We start from the raw sequence: 21648 nt of genomic DNA on the forward strand, positions 1-21648 counted from the left end.
TGGTTTGTCGACGAATGAGATATTAACAATAGATCATATAAAAATACAGTACTAGATTTAACAAATAGTTTAAGTTAGAAACCATCTAGATTGATATTCCGTCACTACGGGGCAGTATGTCGACATCGGTGTGCTATGTGGTTTTAGTCAAGATAGAGTGGAGTGGAAGGATGCTAATTGAATCCTTTATCTCCATATAGTTACCGCCTCCATGGTATTGCTAAGTTATGTTATTTAGTATCGTAGCCTTAAAATTGTAGTTGAGGCAAGGAGTGGAGTGGAAGGATACTAATTAAATCCTTTGCCTCCACATAATACTACGATATTGCTAAGTTATCTAGTATCACAACCTTAGGATTGTAATGTGCGGCTCCTGGTGAGATTGCGTGACCATGGCCCGACAAGTCGACATCAGTGATCAACAACTGATACAAGAGCAATAAAGACGTTACAATGAGATTAGGAATCGGGAATTGTAATCGCCAAGAGAAGTTGATAATTAAGTCTTCTACTTTTTCGGCCATTGTCCGTAATCAACAAGGGATCTCTTTTTACTTCATCAATCGATATTCTGAACCCTTCCGCGCACAATTTATCTTTGCATATTGACATAGTCATCTTCTCCTGGCTAGTTTATTAAAAGGAGCGTTATATCTAGGGGATGAATTCTAGGGTGAAGGGCTTGAGAAAAGCCATCCAAGAGGATGCCAACATCAGTCGCTTCGTGGACTTGACCAATACACATTTACCGAGATTGCCAAGAGCATCAGCGAGATACCTTGTTGCAAAAGTTCCTATCGTGCAGTGGATTCCACATTATTCTCTCCCTTGGCTGTGGAATGATCTAGTGGCCGGTAAGACAGAATTGTGCAGCTTCGAGGGATATGTGCTTGTAACTAACTGACAGTGGAAAGGCATTACCATTGGAATTCTTCTAGTGCCCCAGAGTCTGGCATATGCAAAAGTTGCCAATATCCCTTCCAGCTATGGTCTCATCTCAAGTTGGATCCCGACGCTCTTCTATGCAATTATGGGCACTTCCAAAGGTTAGATATTTCTATAAAGAGCTATCTATCTTGGGTCTGTCAGCTATACTAACTGGCATGATTTGATAGATGTAACTGCTGGCCCAACTGCAATCATGGGTCTACTCACTGGTGAAATTGTGAATGACCTAACCAGTGAAGGTTATAGCGCCCAATCTATCGCGAGTGCAGCTGCTTTTTGGGTGGGAATATACTCGCTGATTCTCGGTCTCTTCCGCCTTGGATTTCTTCTCGACTTCATCCCTCTCCCCGTTCTCTCCGGATACATTTCTGCCGCTGCCATCACCATAGTTCTTCAGCAACTCAAAGGGCTGTTTGGCGAAGGCAAAAAAGGCAGTGGCACAGCGGGTGTCATCCGTGAATTTTTCGTCCGTCTTCCTTACACAAATTGGCGGGCTTTCTTAATTGGAGCATCCGGCATTGCTTTTCTGTTAGCATTGCAATTTGTAGGTCGCAAATGGGGCAAGAAATACCGTGCTCTTTGGTATCTTTCTGTTGCCCGAAATGCGCTCGTTCTTATTCTTTTTACATTGATCAGTTGGGGTGTGAACAAGGACCGCCGGAAGGACCCTCTTTTTGGAATCTCTAAAGTGACTGGCACAGGAATTATTCCTCCAAAGAAGCTAGATAGCGTTCTGCTTCTCAAAGTCGCTGGTCGCAGCGTGGCAGTATTCGTAGCTGCTGCCCTGGAGCACCTTGCTATTGGGAAGGCATTTGCCCGGCGCCATGGCTATGTTATCGAACAAGACCAAGAACTTGGATACATTGGGATCGTCAACTTGTTCGGAAGTTTCTTTTCTTGTATGCCAATCACCGGAGGCTTTTCACGTACTGCTGTGAACTCAGAGTCTGGTGTCAAGACCCCCCTTAGTGGCTTGGCCACCACTGCTTGTGTGCTTGTTAGCATTTACAAACTAACTGGTGCATTCTACTGGATCCCTTCCGCCACCCTTGCAGCGATTATCACAGTCGCCGTATGGCAAATTATTATCCCATTCCACGTTTTCTGGCACTATTGGAAGACCTCCTTCGCCGACTTTATCGGCAGTATGGTTGCCTTCTGGGTAACGCTATTTGTCGACGTTGAGATTGGAATTGCTGCTGCGGTCGGCTACAGTCTTGTCTACGTCTTACTGAGAATCGCCTTTTCTCGTGTGACTTTGGTCACAACTCATAATTTCTCAAAATTATACCCATCAGAGTCATCAGAATCATCAGAGTCCAAAGTCCCAGCCATACCTGATGACACTATGGTCTTTTTGCTTCAGGACTCTGTGCTCTACCCTAATGCTGCTCGTATCACACGTCAGATTACTAATGCGATCTATACATTCAGTTCGGGGACAGATGAAGTCACTTCTGATAATTACACAACAAACAAGGACTCAGCTGGGGACGCCAATAGATTGTGGAACGATACAAAATCTGCTCACATCAGGAGACTGCGGAAAGACGCGGGCACTGAAAACACAGAGGAGAGCCCTCTACCCAAGCTTCGAACTGTTATTTTGGATATGACCCGTGCTGCGCACGTTGATGCTACTGCAATGCAGGCTTTGGCTGATATACGAAGTAATTTGAAAGAGTGGGCAGGCCCAAATGCAGAGCTCAGATTTGTGGGTCTCAATGAGAGGGTCAAAGACCGTTTTAAGCGGTCCGAGGACTACTTTCAATCTTTGAAAAGTAACAAGTCTCCCAGGGACGAGGGATACATTGTGTTTGATGTTTTGCAGACTGCACTTTATGATTCTCAGTCAGGAGACGAGGAAGTGCACGCAAAGCAATGATGCAGGAAGTATCCATAAATACCCATACCCCAGCAAATTAAGCATATCCTTGTCAAAAGTCAAACAAAGTACTATTTAATAATTCAGATACCAATATATCTTTCCCACTGTCTCTCATGTGCATTTGAAGTGATAGTCGCATCACTTGACTAGGTGACTGTCATTGAGATGAATACTATAAGTGGTGATAAAGCTGCAGTATTTTATTGAACATCAAGATTTTTGGCATCTAAAAAGGGTCTTTTCAGCCGTCTTTGGATGAGTACCACTTGACTATTGATGATGTAGGATTATATAAGGCAAGTATAGTATGTAGTTATCTTAAGAGAAGTCTATCTATCTCTTAAGGCTCTGGAGCCTGGTGAAATCTGGTGGATCGCATCGATCCTGAATATGAAATGTGACTGAATGTCCAAATAAACCCTTCCAATGCATACGCTTGTTCCAAGGTTATAGAGAGAAAAGTTCTTTGACACTTGATCTAGACTTCAGAACAACTCTGTATATTATTGGTGAACCAACACAATTATCCATGAATTTGTAGTCTGCCGAAGTCTCATTAGGAACATAGCTTATGTAGTAGCAATTTCCATGGATGTAGTGTGATACTGATTTCAAGGTTAATTACGTTTTATTGAAACACGATTAGATGTGAAAAAGTGGGGTTTTAGGAATGAAAACCTCTATCATTTCTATATTTATTCCATTAGAAATTACGTAGTCACAATATTTTAAAACTGAAGGAGTGGTAGCCAGAGTCTCAGAGGTACCCTGTTACCGACTCAACAGATTCCCAGCCTTGGTCAATATCAGGCTCATGCGCTGAGATGCACGCTTGTTCTCGGTGGGTGTAGCCACCTCGCCCTCAGCGATCCCAGGTAGTGTCTGTGGCGGCTCAGCTTCCTGCTCAAGACTGAGAACAACCTGAACGGCATGTTCGTCTTCAATGACTTTCGGGTGGCGCATAGCAAAGTAGCGGGCATATTTGTATAAAGACCAGTAACAGCTGACCACATTAATGAATGTGAGGGCGATTTTGTAAAAGGTGTAGTAAAAAATGAGAACTAGCCAGGCGATGCGCTCGTTTTTGAGTCGAAGGTGGATTTCGTTGAAAATTATCACATTGATAATATACATGCCGATAGTGGCACCAAGCAGTATACCGCAAAATGATGGACGAATAACGAATGCAATAGGTAGCATGAACGGAGCGAGTAGATAGATCAGAGTTTCGTAGACCTCCTGAAACACGCATAGTTTAGCTCCGATCTCCCACCAGCCAAGCTTCCAGCTCGTCAATATATATTTCATATCGTAGTACATATCAATGACGAAGAAGAAGTTCCATCGCTTAAATCGCTGTTGGAAGATCGTCATCTCACCAAAGCCACCGCGGCTTCCACCACCACCACTGTAAAAGACAGATGCCGGAGTCTCGGTCTCTACGAACACCGAGGAGCACATCTTGATGCGCCCACCGAGACGACGGCAACTATCTCCAAAGAACCAGTCCTCGGAAACTGAGAAGCCGGGGTGTTCGTTAAATGTCATCTTGAGAAATTCTGTGTTCCAAATAGAAATGGCACCATGCGGAAAGGTTGCGCTGCCCAGTTTGCCGAAGAAAGCCCGCTGGAGACCAGACATCTTGTATTCCAAATCTTGGGCTTGCTGGCAATAGGTTCCTTTGGATGAATTTGGACCCACGCTCTTGATAGTATATCCAATACATTTGACCTTCCCCTTAAGTCGATCGCAGACAATAGGGAAGTTTGGAGGTAGTGCGCAGTCATCATCAATCAGAAGGACATTCTCAAATCCTTTGGCTGCATAACAGCCAGCAAATTGAGCGACGATCTTCGACCCAACTGGAACCCAGAGGTGGTTTACCCCATAAGGACGACAGACTTCTTCAGTATCATCAAGAGGCGTTTCAGAGTTTCCATTGGCAATGACGAATATGTTTTCGGGAGGAAAGACTTTCAATGCGGCTTTCAAAGTGGGACCGATGATTTTGGCGGATTTATAACATGGGATGAGTAACGCAGTAGATTTTGCATTTGCCGTGTTGCTTTCCAGGTCGACATCATTTGTGACTATTGATTCTGCCGAGGGAGGATCAGATTCAAACAAGATCAAAAGAGGCAGGAATGCATATCTAAAAAGCAAGATGTGGGTAGTTAGTAGAGTGAACTAGGGTAGGGTGGGGCGAAAGGGTTGCTATAGGGTGACTTACAGAAAAGCAAGACCTATAGTGATGGCCCAGCCGCCTTGGATCACGAATTTATGGCTGACGACCCAGTAGAGCCACCAGACAGCACCTCTCCACAATGGCATACCAACCAAGACAAAATATATGAATAGCACCAGAAAGGCGTAAAGGCTATACTCGAATAACAGCCGCACCCAATATCTTCGCTTGAGTGCAACACCTCTCAGTTTGGCCTTTTCGTAGACATCTTGCAAACTCTGACTCCCATCACTATCAACAGTTGTAGTGCTGCTGTTTGAACTCATAGAGGTGGGATATACAGCTTTTTCTTTGAATGCCACGGCTGGGTCCTTTTCATCTAGCAAGGTATTGGATCTGACGACTGGGAGTGGAGCATCTTCGATTTCTATCATCTCGTTCTTTTGATCAGAATCATACATTGAGGTAGTAGATAGGGCTTTATTTCGTGGTCTTACCATCAATCAAAGGCTGATCTCTCTGAAGCCGACTTGTTGCTGGCCGCGTGGGAGTTTGCAAGAACGAGAGACTGCCAGATCGCTTGATACCAGTTCCAGATCGACCAAGAGTAGGCTTTGTCCTACCCGAAAGACTGATCGAACGACGAACGAAAGACTTTTCCTTCTGACTGGTCTTAACTCTAAGACTGACAGATCGACCGAGACCAGTAGGATGTTCAGTTGCATCTACATATTGTAGACGGTCATTATTTGGGAGAGACCTCTCCCAGTGTATCTTATCCAATGGCGTATCGAACTTTGCCGTTGCCAACAAAGATCTTGGGATGAAGACATCCTCCACAATCGACGTGGAGGATGGTTCGCTAGTTCCCTTCTCAGACATTTAAAGATATCCAAGCATATAAAAGAGTGTATTTTAGAAGAAAAAATGAAAGGAGTGGAATTGAACCGAATACTAAAGTGAGTGAGAAAATGAGTGAGAGGCAGCAAGCTGCTACCGATGCAAAGAACGGTTCAAAATTTGTTGAAAGAGAGACTGGTCGATCATTAGTAATGGGGATTCACGATGAGATTTATAAATCTCTCTCTCACCTACCTAGGTAGATACGCTAGATCTAGCGGGCCATACTCGGCGTGTTTCCTCCATCAGGTCCACTCTGGACCCAGATGGAGCATGAAGCAGAGGTGATGATATGATCATAGAAACCTCGGACATAGGTTATCCAGTTCGCAGGACGATCTCTAAGGTTATATCTTAGACATAGCCCTATAGGTACTACGATTGTGTTAATTTGACATGATATAGAATCGTTCAGTTGATATTTTCATTGACATATCAAAAAGGCACTTTAACAATGCTACTATAGTACACAGGCCATTGCGTATCCTGAGTTCGTCTTAGAACGGTAAATTATTACGACCATAATGATTGAGCGGGCCTGCTTAAAGCACGTTAAGTGGAGAACCAGGTACCAGGAGTATGCACGGAGTAACTAGCACAAGTAGTGGGAACATCCGGGATAAAAACTTCGCCGATCAACCATTTAATCACCACGTGTACTCAGTAATTAGTAATACCGAGTCTAGTGAAATTGACACAAGACAATTGAGCCTGGTCATCAATCGTAGCGCGATTACCGATTACGGGTGAATATGGTGGTTTCTTATAGAGCTTCAAGAAACAAACCTTGATTTTATTTTTAAGCTAGAAAATAGTAGTAAGTACTGTGTAGAAACTCAATTTAAGTGTTAATCTCCCGGAAGCAAGATTTCTGTATTGCTTGTAAGCTTGTGAGCTTGTGAACCAGAAATAGCTAGAAAAAAATCAGCCAGGAAAATTCAAGGCCCCACCCCTCATGAGTTAAATTTGAAACACACTTCAGAGACACTATTGTATTTCAGGTTTTTCTCAGCGTTCATGATTACTGAGAAAAGTGAGCCTCTATATTGGTACGTTTCTACTAGCGATTGGCATATCATTCGAATAAAGTTTGAGTTATGCCTAACTAGGCATGATTTCTATACTTAGTAATTAATACGTTGATTTTGGCTTCCGGTAGTTCTACTTTGCAGCGATCACTGGATTTTTGTTATTTCTGATCGAGTGTGAATTGATAGAATCAGAGTGTCTTCTTTCCGGGATAGCTCAAAACCCTTAGAAATATTTGCTCTTTCTATCCAGGAATATTGCGGATATACACAATACGCACATACACGTGCACCCCTGAGGTCCACTCTAAGTCTAGCGGGTGGTAATGGTGCGTGGGCATGTCATCATCAATGACGAGTCCACCTATATCAAGAGATTCAAGTACTTGAGAGTGTCTTTCTGTCGCCCTTTACGTTAAACAGATACTATGAACTCAATCCAAGGCGGGTTGAAAAAGAAAATACATCGTGCTATAGATGAATATTAGACTGCACCTCGTGTTTTCTAGGAAAGATCATAGTAATGCGTACAGGTTATGGAGTACAAGATTTCAAAATTCGTTACCTCAAGAAGCCTGGGCCTGGATTTCCAGCTATTTTCAATTGAAAATGGCCCATAGGCATAGTGGAGCACCTGTATATTCCAAGACCGTATGACAGTCCCGAGAATCGTTGGTATTTGTTGTGCTATAAAAATTACAACGAAAGACTCAAGCTGTGACTCAAAAGCCCGTTATAAGCTATAGAAAGATACTCTTGGCTTCATTGAAATGTAGGTATAACAAGACTATTAAGGCTTATTTCGTGTGAGGTCTCCATGAGAAGGATTTTCCGCTGTTGCCGGGCCTCCACATTAAAATACCTGCAAATCTACTCTTCCTGGTTGAACCGATGAAATTTTGTGATTTCCAATGTCCGAACTGATCTGCAAAGAAATGTGGACCTTCCGATGTCTTCAAGTTCTCGAAACAATCGAACTTTTCCAAGCTGGGCGATAGTGTTAATTGATGTCATTTGAAAACACATAACTTTCCAAGAGTCTTTCAATGAAGGAGTGTATATTATGGCTAAGTCCTTCCATGGTTAGAACTGAGCTCTAATCCGTGAAATATCCTTAATACTCCGTATACTGTGGATATATTTGCAGGAATTACACGATCCACAATATTTTTGCTAACTATAGCCACACAACATTTCGTTATTTACATACAATATTATCTAATAACCTACCTATCCGAACTAAGACCATGTCTCAATAACCATCTGGGCATCAGAATAGTAGGTATCTCTCCACAAGTGGCGCATAAAGAGGTAAACTTCAGTACCAGCCCTCCAGGGCTTGTAATATAGCTACCTACAATTACAGATTGCTTCACTAAGAAAGGCTACGACAGAAAATTAGATTAGCTGGTGGATGAAAATGATGCCCAGTTAGTCTCGCATTGGACTTGGAATATCAAGGCGAAGAGCATACCTAGGTTATCATCGTGGTAAAACTGATGTTAGCTAACTTTGAACGTTTCGTTTGAAGTGATCGGTCCTAGTCTGGCGCCTCTTTCTGCGCTTCTGCCAGTACAAAGGCTGCAACCTGTTAGAAAAGTGTACCCATCAAGTTCATTATTAGATTGATCAGGAGCAATTAAAAGCGGACCTCTTGGTTTAGTAGTAATGCTATTGATTTACTTATCAGTGTGTAGATCATAAAATAACTATTGGAAGATTTAAAGAATCCTAAATATGATAGTGTCACGAACAGGCTCACAGCTGCCCATTTCTGAGACCTAATCCCAAAATTCCACTGAATATATGCAACATGCTAACTTATTCAGTTTTTTTATCTGGTTCTGATTTCTTTGAAGAATCAATTTCCAACAGTGGTGTGAGCGGAGTGTCCAGTATCGTACCCGCTCTTGTATTGGATTGACCTTCACTCGAACGGCCCTCTGCACGCCGCGTTTTTGCACCCTCTTTCAGCTTCTCCCAACGATCCCGATAGCGACCAAGTACATCCTTTAATTTGTCATTCTCATGCCCAATCCGCGCCAGCTCCTTCTCGCCGCGACGGACAATGTCCTCCAATTCTTTAATACGTGGATCCGGTTCTGAAATCGCGGGTGCGGCAGACAAAGGCGCCGACGGTGAGACCAAACCAGCTGATCCATGCATAGTCTGCTCTGGTGATCCAGTATTGTGGTGGTGTATTGCCCTCAGAGACTGCTGGAGAGCCATAGACGATGACTGGGCATTCACCTCCCACATATGCAGCCGCTTTGAAAGAGTGTCGGATAAATGCTTTAAAGCCTGGTTTTCCATCTGTAGCTCTTCCAGAGTTTTAGAATTTTGTGAAGTTAGCTGTTTGTCGGTGGTGCCTCGACGCCCCGTCCTTCCGACACTGCCTGCACTCTGGCGCATCATTTCTGGGGAAGATGGGGTTTCTCTTGCATCTACAAAGTCGTCCTCTCCATCTTCCAAACTATTTCGACGGGCCTCCTTCTCGGCACGGGTCATAATGCCAGTATATGACATTGTTCCACCCGTTGTAGGGACAACATAAAAAGACTCGGCTGGATTTCCAGGGCCTAGGCCTGATGTTTCTCGGGTGGACCGCAAGGCAGCACGAGAGAATATCCGACTGACATCGGGATCTGCCGATACTGATGCACGGTCCGAAGTCGCATGATATCGATCTACCTTGGTCTCGGCGGGGGACTTGCGACTCGCAAGGCTACCTTTTGCAGAATCATCTGCGCCCAGAGGAAGCCCTGCGAATGCTAGAGGTGCCGATATCCTGGAAATAAGACCTTCAAAGGTAGAGTAAAATCTTTGAAATGGCTCGTCAGCAGTTGGTTTGGTTTTTGGATATGGTGTTTCATTTTCCAAGGGTACAAGTTGTTGGGAGGTGATATCGGTGGGACTGGGCAATGGAGGCGACCATGGTTGCCTCGAGGCTGATTCCCGACTTGCGCGATTCTTGCTAGGAGCCTCTCGTAGCCTCTCACTGGTTTTGATCTTTGACGGTCCATCAATCATCTTTGCTCCCGCTTGCTGTGAAGAGAGGGTTGGTGACACGGGCGATCCACGGGAAGGATGCGCCGGGATACCCCGTGCCGATGCCAGGTTGCTAGCGATGGACGAAGACTCCCGACTTGGTAATCGAGGATGTCCGGGCAGTCTTGGAGGTTGCCCTTGAGGGTCATGACTGGCAGCTGTGCCCGCTTTCGCTCCGGAGTCGGATGACTGGGTTATAATGTTGAGGGAACCAATAGCGGTCGGTGGTGTGTTATTTGCTGATGGATGCTCATGTTGAAATCTTAAAATTTCCGCAAGCTTTTTGTGATGTTGCTCGAGTAGCTGAAGAGTTCGAAGGGCCTGTGTGTCGAGGTCAGTCAATAGTCTGATAAAGTCTAAGTCCTTCAGTTATATATAACAGTAACTTACCTCTGGATCTGAGCTACTCTTAGCTGCAGATGCGAACTCACCAGCGGCCAAATCATGCTCTTCGCTGGCGGCGACCGGGTTCGACTTACGGGTCTCAAACACAGCATTTCTTGCGTGGGTCTGGGCCTGTATCATGTCAGCAATAAGTTTAGCGGGGTACGGATGAGGATTGACAAACTAGAGTGAGGGGTGCAGTCTCCATTTGAAGATACTGAGCGATAAACACATTCCTCGAGAGTGATGAGAAGGGAAAGTAACGATATGGATAATGGGCGCAGATGGAGAGCTGAGGTCACGCCCCCTGATTGTAGTTACGGACCTATAGATCTGTCTTCTACCACGCGAGCATGATTATCTATGCTATTTTCTGTTACTTTTTAAAATGAATAGAATTGATATCTTAATTTCATTCAAATAGAACAATCTGAAAGAAGATTAATACGAAGTATCAGTATAATTGATTTACTGCAACCTGCAAGCAGTAGCTATCAACTATAGAGATGTGACATCCGCATTCTAGCCAGTGGAGCAAAGACTGAGTCCAGACCCTGTACTCAATAGTAGCCGAATAAAATGAGTTTAACTGATTTGATGCTACATTCAATTTTCCATGTTGGTGATGGTTGAAACTGGTTTTTTCATTTGTATGAGACGGAACTCCTGACTGACTAAGGAGAGAGTGTTCGCTGCCCGCACGAACCACTCAAAGCCCCCAATCCTTCTTTACTCCGCACCCTGAACGTCAAGTTCCAGTTTACCATGCCCCTTTAACCCAAAAGTCTACTTTGCAGCTTTTGACAGCTTGGATCTGTCCTGCAATTTGCTTCGTTCTTGTATTGCTTTTCCTTTTACGTTTCCGTCGGGTGCTAACACCACATCGTCATGGCGGACTCCTCATCCTCCAGCGCTAAGGGTGGAAGTAGGACGCGCCGCGCGTGGACTGTGTCTGCTGATACCGATATGATGGAGAACTCTAGTCGGAGCATTACCCGATCATCGATTGATTCGAATACAGAGCGCCCCAAAACACAAGCAGGGGAAACCTCGGATTCCTCCAAGACGGCCCCGACTGGCTTCTCCAAACTTCTTAAGTCGCGGCGGGCACGCAAGAAAAAGAACCAGAAAGATTCGGATGACGTGCCACCTGTACCTGATCTAGTTTTGGACCAGGAGCTGGAAGAATTTCCCTCGAGCGAGCCTCACGATGGCATGTTCGCGAAAAATAACTCCATACCCCAGGAGGGCGAAGTGGTTAATCTGTTGACTGATGACTCCGAACCTGATAGGTATGAAAAAACAAATTCATGTACGGTTGATTGGTTGCCAATTTTAACCATGCCGCTTCATGCAGAACCCCACCCCTCACATCTCACAACTCGCACACCGGCTTCGTTACATCCTCTTCCCCACTCATCAAAACAACGTCCGTTGATACCAACGAAACAGAAGGTGGTGTTCTGGCAGATGTGGAATCTGCCATCAGCGGTGGGTCAGATTCGATCCAAGGCGAAAAGGCCTCAAGGCTATCTCAGTCAACAATGACGCTGGATGTCCCAAATGATTCAAGTGGAAAGCGACGCAGCCCTTCTCCTGGCAGACGCCTGAAGGGTGCTTTCTCTTCAGATAATAAGAAAGATACTGTTGAAGAAGATCACTCGTCAAAGTCCGATGGTAGTAAAAGCGGAAGGAGCCTATTTGGAAGTCGAAGGAGCAGTCTATCAGCAAAGCGGGCGCAGACAACCCCAGATCAGCCACCCCCAATACCAGCTCCTATCCGCACGGATCTGACAGATGACAAACCTCGTTCGTTACAAGCGAGTCCCTTACCAAACACTCCTCCCCATACTGCCACCAAAGCACCGGCCACCACAGTGACCCCTCCGACCCCTACAGAACACCGGCCTCGAATTATTACGGAACAGATAATGGACTCACTGGACTCAATTCCATCTCGCAATTCAATTTCCTCGCCGGAAATCACAATAAGCCCGTCTGGTAATATGATCTCACATCGACGGGTTCGCTCTGCCTCGACAGTTCATGTTCCTAGCAAGCTGTCTAGTAATGTCACCGCAATGAGTCCATTGGAGGAGTCAAAATCGCCAAAGAGTGCTGCCAGTCAACAAAGTGGCTTCTTTTCATCTGTCTTCTCTGTCGCCCAGAACGCTGCATCTTCTATAAGTAACACTCTCAATGCTCAACAACGAAACCGTGCCTCCTCCCAGTCTACTGGTACCGAAATTGAACAATCAAATGGTGAAGATGACCTTATAGAAAAAGAAATTATCTCAGAACAGGCCAGTAAAAGCGACGTTGGAAAGCCGTCCACCATCGAAACCCTGGGAACGGGAGATCTGAACTTCAGTCACTTGGATATCGATGCGCCAATCTCCACTGCAGATGGCTTGGTAGTGACCAAACCAGAGACTCCCATTAAAAAACGAAATGTCACGGCTGTGCAGCAGCGGGATGAAGAGGCTGCAAAACTTGAGGGTAAACGTGCAGCACGTGCAGTTGATATGGCTTACGAAAAACCATCTGATACATCGGCAATTGGCTCTCCTGGTACTGGAGAAGATAGCATGGACGTTCAGTCCAATCATTCTTTTCCCAGCCAGAATATGATGGCAGGAGATCAAACCCCTCCAACAGGAAGTATTATAGATGGTGAACTTGGCAGTGACAGTTTGAGGCGAAGTGGCAGTGTGCGCAGTCGACTTGCGCGGCGTCACAGAGGCTCATCTGGGGCCACAGCTTCAACAATTGGTGCAATTGGTATGAACGCTCTCGCTCTCGGCATTCCTACTGTAAACCCCAGTATACCTCGCTTGACCGGCTTCGCTGTAGCAAGCAAGAAACGCAACAGGGACTTCCACCAGCTGTTTCGAAGCGTTCCTGAGGATGATTATCTGATCGAGGACTATGGTTGTGCACTGCAACGCGAGATCATTCTTGCTGGACGCATTTATATCTCTGAAGGACACATCTGCTTTTCCAGCAACATTCTTGGATGGGTTACCACTCTTGTCATCAGCTTCGACGAAGTCGTCGCTGTCGAAAAGGAAAATACGGCAATGGTATTTCCCAATGCCATTGCCATTCAGACCCTACACGCTCGTCACACCTTCAGGAGTCTGCTCAGTCGTGAATCTACTTATGACCTGATGGTCAATATCTGGAAGATCAACCATCCATCTCTTAAGAGTTCTGTCAACGGAACTCGCGTTACAAATGGTACCGGGGACAAGACAGAAAAAGTTGGAGAAGGCGAAAGCGAGTCAGAAAGCGGTTGTTCTGACGAAGATGAGATTTACGATGAGGATGAGGAAGGGGACAATGCCGAAAGCTTCTTCGAAGCTGGAGCTAGCGCCAATGCCAGTGAAAATTCCTTACCAACGCGAGGACTTACCCAGCAGAGTTCTGGTCTCTCTGGGAATGGGACGGCACTTTCTACCGAAAAGAGCAGTAGCGGTGATAATAAAAATGGTGACAAGTCGGGGGCTTCCAAGGAGAACGATTTCCCTGGTCCCGCAACACATGCCCCCACCGAATATACTGAGCCCGATGGCCAATACGAAAGGGTCATCAAGGATGAGATAATTCCAGCACCACTCGGAAAGGTCTACTCATTGGTTTTTGGACCAGCATCCGGGGAGTTCATGACCAAATTCCTTGTGGACAACCAGAAATCAGGAGAATTACAATTTGAAAGCACTGCCAAAGGTCTGACCAGCGAGAGCCCAATCAGGAAATACTCCTATATCAAACCTCTCTATGGAGCTATTGGTCCAAAGCAAACCAAGTGTATCAGCACAGAGAACCTTGATCTTTTGGATTTGGAGAAGGCAGTCCTCGTCACACTGAGCACTCAAACCCCCGATGTGCCCAGCGGAAATGTATTTGCCGTCAAGACCAAGTATCTTCTTACATGGGCACCTGGAAATGCAACTCACTTCTTGATGACATGTAATATAGAATGGTCGGGCAAGAGTTGGCTAAAAGGTAAGCTTTTCTTTGCTTGACATTTTGAGATATCAAATACTGACTCCTCTTAGGCCCCATTGAAAAGGGTGCCATTGATGGCCAAGGCACTTTCGGCAATGAATTAGTCAAAACTCTCAAGATTGGCGTTGTTCCTCGCGGTCGTACTCCCGCGGCCGGGCGAGGCAAGGGCCGGCGCAAGAAGGGCGGTTCCGATGAGAATGATGTGACTGCGACAACATCGCTGAATTCATCAACAGATACATCCACGAGCCCAGCACAATCTTGGGGTCTATTTGAACCAGTCCGCCCAATACTGGAACCTATCACAAGTATATTAAAACCGCTCCTAAGTGGCAATGTTGCTATTGTGCTCATAGTATTTCTTCTATACATGGCATTTTTCCGCGCACCCTCAAATCAATCCATGTTATCACACGAGATGGGTTACCCTAGTTCAACTCTACCTCAGCGGTTAGCTGCATATGAGGAAATGTGGCGTCGAGAGGAAAGCGAGCTCTGGAACTGGCTCGAAGACCGAGTGGGTATGGACGGAATGGTTATTCCTACTCTGCGCCAAATGCCCGATCCATCCGCCAGGCATAAATCTTCGCGGTTTAACGCAGCAGATCAGCGTGATTTTGTTGCGCAACTTCGCGAGCAGAAGGTCTCAGATCGAGAGATGAACCATGCTATCCGCACGACCCGTCAACGGCTCGACATCCTCGAGGGGATGATGAACAACCGACAAGTGCAAGACGTTCCCAATGGGGAACCAACTCATTCTGATCTATGACAGTCTGCGTATCCTTCATCTTGAATTTCTAAATTCCACCTCTTATCATCCTATCCTGAACATTTGACATGCTCTTTCATCAATTCTACCTTCTCATCTCATCACCACTCTTCCCATGAGGTCGATCATTCGAAACACAGGGCAACAATTACTATATCATTCACTTCTACTTGTTATTTCTAGGATTCTTATTGTGGACTCACCATAAAATTAAACTCTCAGCCACTCTTATCCCACTTCCGTCTCTCACTCAACTCTTTTCCTTGACAGCCTTTTATCCATCCCTTTTTCAAGCCTTGCCATGGAAACGCGAACATGTGCAATCTTTTACAATCTTACACATGGGCGCTAAGTGAATTTTCTTTTTGGCAGAGCAAAGAAGTGGATTTGGTAACCTATGCCTTGGCTATTGAAGCATTTCTTTTTCCAGCTTCTCTCTGAGATTTCATTGTATATTTTCTTTCAAACCGTTATCCAATCTTCTGGAGCGCCTTTTCGTGCCCGTCAGGTGTTCATCGTTCAGCATTGACATATTTCCTTTGTAATTGCATACATAATAGTTATTAGCAATATATATTTATAATCCATAATTTGATCGATAACATTGACCGTTAGGTATTTCGCATACAGTACAGTTATTAGATCTGAGCATAAAATAACGGACAATCATCCCAAATATTGGAATACATTGCCAATCGTACAGAATCTCAGTACGAGTGTCTTCTAAGGTTATCATTCCTACTAGGGTTTACTTAGTATCTTTAAACCATCTTCCACATAGCACTGCCTAGGTGTATCAACACCATTGCAATAGTGCCAAACTATTTAACTTGGCTGTATAGACTTTCAATGCCTCGTTCCTGCTAACTTGGGAACCCTGGAAAGAATGTTCCTGTAACTAACCCGTTTTGTTGCGTTGCCCCTGTACCTAGCAAGGTATGCACAATGAATGCAGGGGCAGGGGGCCACTCAGATCTAGTGATTGTAGTTTCCTTTAGATCTTCTTCTCTTCTAACAGCTATCCTTCACGCGAGGAAAGAGGGGTTTGGAAGGGGATTTTGATCCCTTAGGTAGCTCACAACAGGAGGTTTTATAAGGACAACAATTTCCTCGTTCTTTCAAACAGTCTTATCAATACAACAATTACCCTTTTGATGTATCAATTTCTTTTTACGGCTCTCGCAGCCGCCACGGCTGTCAGTGCTTATGACCTGGCGAGTACCAATTGGGACACGGCATATTCAAAAGCCCAAGCCGCCCTACAAAAGCTCAACCAGACCGAAAAAGTTGGCATTGTGACAGGTGTGACTTGGGAAGCTGGACCTTGTGTCGGTAATACATACGCGCCCAGTTCAATCAATTATCCTTCATTATGTCTGCAAGACTCGCCTTTGGGTATTCGATTTGTCAACCCGGTAACTGCTTTTCCAGCGGGTGTCAACACAGGCGCGACATGGGATCGAACCCTGATTTATGAGCGCGGTCACGCAATTGGAACAGAGGCCAAAGGACTGGGTATCAACGTGCAGTTAGGACCGGTAGCAGGTCCTCTCGGGAAGAACCCCGATGGTGGCAGAAATTGGGAAGGCTTTGCTATCGACCCCTATCTGAGTGGAATTGCCATGGAGGAGACGATTCAGGGTATGCAGGATGCAGGAGTTCAGGCCTGTGCCAAGGTATGTGATTTGATGTCTTGATCTATGTGAGGATTATTCTGACCTGATGATAGCACTGGCTGGGAAATGAACAGGAGCACAACCGAGAAACAATGACCTCCAACATTGGCGATCGCGCAGCTCATGAGCTGTACATCTGGCCGTTCATGAATGCTGTCAAGGCGAATGTCGCATCGGTCATGTGCTCTTACAACAAAGTCAACGAGACTTGGGCCTGTGAAAGTGATGTCGTTCTAAACCAGCTCATGAAGAACGAGCTCGGCTTCCGGGGTTACATCATGAGCGACTGGAATGCACAGCATACTACCATCAACAGCGCTCTTTCAGGATTGGATATGACTATGCCAGGTAGCGACTTTGCCAGCCCACCTGGCAGCATCTTCTGGGGTCAACACCTGCTAGATGTTGTGGCCAATGGTTCCGTACCTCAATCGCGTCTGGATGACATGGTGACCCGTATCTTGGCAGGTTGGTATCTTCTCGGTCAGGATGAGGGCTATCCAGAAGTAAAATTTAGCTCCTGGAATGGAGGTAAGGCTAGCATTGATGTTACGAGCGACCATTCCATTATTGCCCAAACTGTTGCACGCGACTCAATTGTTCTGTTGAAGAACGAGGACGCTTCCTTACCTCTCAAGGAACCCAAAAGCCTTGCCGTCATTGGACTGGATGCCGTCGTTAATCCTAATGGACCTAATGCATGCAATGATCATGGATGTGACAACGGAACGTTGGCTATGGGATGGGGGAGTGGTACTGCACAGTTCCCGGTAAGTCCCTCAACTTCCTCTTTAATGAATACTGAAATTAACAAGTTCATAATAGTATCTTGTCGCTCCTTTGGAAGCGATTCAAACCGAGGCCCAGAAGTCTGGTACCAATATCGTTACAAGTACCACTGATGACACGACTGCAGCTGCTTCTGCAGCGGCAGCTGCTGAGACAGCCATAGTCTTTATCAACTCGGACTCTGGGGAAGGGTCAGTTCCAGATGACATTGGAGATGCAATATATTACACCGGAATGCTAACATCATATGCAGATACATCACCGTGGAGGGCAATGTTGGTGACAGAAACAACCTGGACCCATGGCACAACGGCAACGAGCTTGTTACAGCTGTTGCAGCTGTGAACCAGAATGTTATTGTGGTTCTACATAGCGGAGGTGCAGTTATATTGGAGACAATTTTGGCACTGCCATCCGTCAAGGCCATCGTCTGGGCTGGAATGCCCGGTCAAGAGAGTGGGAACGCCTTGACTAGTGTATTGTACGGCACCGTTTCCCCAAGTGGGAAGCTACCTTTTACAATTGCTAAGCAGCGCAAAGACTACGGAACCGGTTGGGTGGATGGACAAACCGATAACTATGATGAAGGTCTTTTCGTCGACTACCGCCATTTCGATGTGAATGACATTACTCCGCGCTACGAGTTCGGATACGGTCTATCATATACAAGCTTTGATTATAGCCCAGTTGTTATTAATGTCGCCACTGCGGCTGGTCCATCTGACGGACCTGTTGTACCAGGAGGACCCGAGAACCTCTTTGAGTCTGTGGGCACTATCAGCACTGATATTCATAACAGCGGTACCGTTTCTGGTGCTGAGGTTGCTCAACTCTATATTGGTCTGCCGGAATCTGCACCATGGAGTCCACCCAGACAACTACGTGGATTTGGGAAACTGGCTTTAGAATCACAAGTATCCGGGAAGATTTCATTTGACCTCACCCGACGTGATCTGAGCTACTGGGATGTACCGACACAGAAATGGATCGTCCCTAGCGGGCCCTTCAGGGTCTATGTTGGCAGTTCTAGTCGAGATATCCGCCAAACTGGAACATTCAACGTCTAAGATGAATGAGCTAGGCTACTGATAAATTGAGTCCTAGATATTACGGGACTACTAATTCGTAAAATTAATTGAACTTGCTATCATCACAATCCCTTTCATTGACTGTCAACTGACTACTTGAGAAACCTTAGGTCGTAGACTTCCTACATTTGATCTTTGAAACCAACCGGGCATCATTCACTGTGGTTTTTACCAATTATATGCATTAAATATTAAATATTGTACAAGTTAAAAGGAATTGGCAACGTCTCAGGTGCCTTGAAGGAAATGAAAAGAATGGTTTAACCTGTACATTCAAAGATCCCAGTTCATTCCAATCCCGATCTCTGGCCTTGTGTTTGAGCAATGACTTTGTTCCTTGCTAACGAGGTTTTCCAAGGCCGAATTTCAGAAGTAAAGATATCATTTATCTGCTCCAAAGTGAGAAGGGCAGTCTCTGGCACAAGCAAGAAGACCAGGGCTCCAACCACAGCAGTCACACCGGCGTAGAAATATCCCACGTCGGGTCCCATGCTACCGTAATTGGCATCCAACATGTATGGCGTCCAAAAACAAGCCGCAAAAGAAAATATGCCGTAGAAAACAGTCGTATTGGCCTGCCCGTATGTGCGAAGCGAAACACTGTGCATCTCAACTGAAGCCAAACCGGCACATGGGGCAATGGTCCCGCCAAACACGAATGCCCAACAACAGAGCAAAATAACTACGGCCACCTTTGAAATCTCATTTTGGCTCAGAGCTGTGCTCACACCAGAAAGAATGAGCATGCAGACTGACATGGCACCATATCCGCTCAAAAGAGCAAATCGTCGTCCACCATATTCAACCACGAACGGACCAAATAAAGATCCTCCCAGAATGCAGATGCCAATGATCACGTTGATAAGATATGGATTGCTCATTCCGACGCCCTTCAAGAAAGTAGTCGCATACGGCTGCACGAACTGGATACCAGTGATTGAAAGCCCAATATTAATAAAGGCCGAAATGATGGTGCGTCGAATATTCTCCCTTTGGTAGATCTGAAACCATGAGGTAGATTTGGCACCAGCGCGCTCGATTTCTAGATATGCTTTGATGCTTTCGATCTCGATCGTGATAGTATCAGAAGACGGGTCCAACCAATATAGCATACCAAAGGCTGTCCGTGCCTCTGCCTCTCGTTTGCTGTCATTGTTGAGAATCCAGCGTGGTGACTCGGGGAACATCAAAATACCCGCCCCAAGAACGATCGCAAGCGGAATTTGGCACAGAATTGGTGTTTTCCATTGCCAGTTGTTACCCGGTTCGAGCCGGGCAGATGCTGCGCAAACAGCAGAAGATGCAACGTTGCCCATTGCCAATCCAACATTGTAAAGCCCCAAGGCAAGACCACGCTTGTTGGCAACAATGCACTCTGATCCATATATCACACTGGCGGCAACAAGCTGACCGACTCCGGTCGCACTTATACATCTGCATACCATGTAGTGGGTAAAGCTTCCAGTAGAGCGTCCTGTTCCCAGCATACCTGCCGCGCCAATAATAGACAGCAAACAACCGATTTGTATGGCGCCTCGTCGTCCAGTATAGTGACCTGTGAGTGCGGATATGCCACCTCCAACACTGATGAAGAGGTAGTTCAAGCTTATGAGTGACTGTTGGAGAGGTGTTATGGAGCAGTGCTCGACAATGACGCCAGTATTCGAGTTCATAAGCTGGCTGCAGGTACCGAAAGCTTTTTGATATGATGGCATGATGAGAATTGTCCCGGCGTAGCCATCATCAAAGTTGGCGATCCAAGCTGCAAAGGAAACCCAAAGTGACAGACGGAGCATAGCTCCTATTGAGGGAGAGTCTGGTATTTGACTTTGAACTCTCTGCATGGAGCAATCGTCAATGTGGGATATGGTGACAAGATCCTTTTCGGAATCACCATCGTGAGAGTCCATTGTAAAACTAGACACAAATGAAAAATTGATGAAGCTGAATTGACTACAGTTCTGTTAGACTCTTTGAAGATTATGGCACAAGCTTTTACAATATTATATGCGCAGTATCCCACTTGCATACCAAGGCCACGCCATTACATACCTATGTATATCATCAAGAATGCTGCTCACCTTTAGCCAATGAAAGATGAAAGTAAGTTCATGTAACTGATAAACTTTGAACATCCTTGCTTGATCAAGTGCCAAGGATCAGCTTTATTTACTTTGCACTTTGTTAACCAGTCATAGGGAAAATAAGATAAGCACGACATTTAGGTACTTTATCTGATAATATTGTCGTAATGTGAGTTTTCTGAGTATGTCAACACAATGTTACAAAGTTTTCTCGGTCATACCTTCAACCATGTTTTATCTTGAATTTGCAGAGATACTTTGAAATCATTATAGGTTTGCCACCTCTAGAGCTTTCTGGGTAAAAACATAACATTCAATATTCTAGCTTCGAAGTTCATAACATCATTGCTCAATATTGCCAAGTGACCTTTACCTAGGTGAACCTCAGCTGGGGATAGGAATCGCTTCATATGTTGCAGATCTATTCCAATCTTGAAAGGTTGAACCACTCCTGAGGTCCTTTTATGCTCCAGAATGGTTTATCTAAAAGGGGGTTTCCAGAGACGCACCGCTCCGGGTCAGTATCATAATCCATGGGACTTTGACTGCTTCACCTAGGCAGGCTGTAACCCGGAATGATTTGGACCCTGCAAATCGTCTATGATATTTGAATCAAACGTGTACGAACTCCCCTCATCTGGTAGCTCCCGAATAGGAAATTCTTATCCCCAATGGGAGCTCCTTCATCCCTCATATTTGACAGGATGTACTGGTAAAGTTATATATTACGAAGTAAACACATGAAAAATTCACAACCTCAACTTTGACTGTCAAAAGATTTCATCGAAATTGGGGGTGTTCCATTGGTGGTGAAACAGGAAGACCGTTCTAGGTTCGCGCCATATAA

General features: G+C 45.4%; 6 protein-coding genes across 6 annotated transcripts; 3 read left to right on the plus strand and 3 right to left on the minus strand.

The window, feature by feature from the left end:
• Positions 1-661: 661 nt before the first annotated feature.
• Positions 662-2833, plus strand: N7495_001054 (uncharacterized protein; the record flags this gene model as incomplete). The annotated part of the gene is made up of 3 exons (XM_057203724.1): positions 662-854; positions 915-1046; positions 1116-2833. 3 exons carry the CDS (start codon positions 662-664, stop codon positions 2831-2833), a joined length of 2043 nt encoding a protein of 680 aa, XP_057067797.1.
• A 774-nt stretch (positions 2834-3607) lies between these two features.
• On the minus strand, positions 3608-5903 carry N7495_001055 (uncharacterized protein; the record flags this gene model as incomplete). The annotated part of the gene is made up of 3 exons (XM_057203725.1): positions 3608-4988; positions 5067-5448; positions 5519-5903. The coding sequence occupies 3 exons, from the start codon at positions 5901-5903 to the stop codon at positions 3608-3610; spliced, it is 2148 nt and encodes a 715-aa protein (XP_057067798.1).
• Positions 5904-8770: 2867 nt separating this feature from the next.
• Positions 8771-10589, minus strand: N7495_001056 (uncharacterized protein; the record flags this gene model as incomplete). The annotated part of the gene is made up of 3 exons (XM_057203726.1): positions 8771-10360; positions 10388-10513; positions 10566-10589. The coding sequence occupies 3 exons, from the start codon at positions 10587-10589 to the stop codon at positions 8771-8773; spliced, it is 1740 nt and encodes a 579-aa protein (XP_057067799.1).
• Positions 10590-11269: 680 nt separating this feature from the next.
• Positions 11270-15164, plus strand: N7495_001057 (GRAM and VASt domain-containing protein; the record flags this gene model as incomplete). The annotated part of the gene is made up of 3 exons (XM_057203727.1): positions 11270-11673; positions 11739-14389; positions 14443-15164. 3 exons carry the CDS (start codon positions 11270-11272, stop codon positions 15162-15164), a joined length of 3777 nt encoding a protein of 1258 aa, XP_057067800.1.
• A 1154-nt stretch (positions 15165-16318) lies between these two features.
• N7495_001058 (uncharacterized protein) lies at positions 16319-18696 on the plus strand (the record flags this gene model as incomplete). The annotated part of the gene is made up of 4 exons (XM_057203728.1): positions 16319-16840; positions 16894-17610; positions 17666-17820; positions 17883-18696. 4 exons carry the CDS (start codon positions 16319-16321, stop codon positions 18694-18696), a joined length of 2208 nt encoding a protein of 735 aa, XP_057067801.1.
• A 308-nt stretch (positions 18697-19004) lies between these two features.
• On the minus strand, positions 19005-20627 carry N7495_001059 (uncharacterized protein; the record flags this gene model as incomplete). The annotated part of the gene is made up of 1 exon (XM_057203729.1): positions 19005-20627. The coding sequence occupies one exon, from the start codon at positions 20625-20627 to the stop codon at positions 19005-19007; it is 1623 nt and encodes a 540-aa protein (XP_057067802.1).
• Positions 20628-21648: the final 1021 nt, after the last annotated feature.

Source organism: Penicillium taxi (genome assembly GCF_028828555.1).
Source record: "Penicillium taxi strain IBT 34144 chromosome Unknown utg000001l_segment0_segment0, whole genome shotgun sequence".
NCBI classification, from domain to species: domain Eukaryota; kingdom Fungi; phylum Ascomycota; class Eurotiomycetes; order Eurotiales; family Aspergillaceae; genus Penicillium; species Penicillium taxi.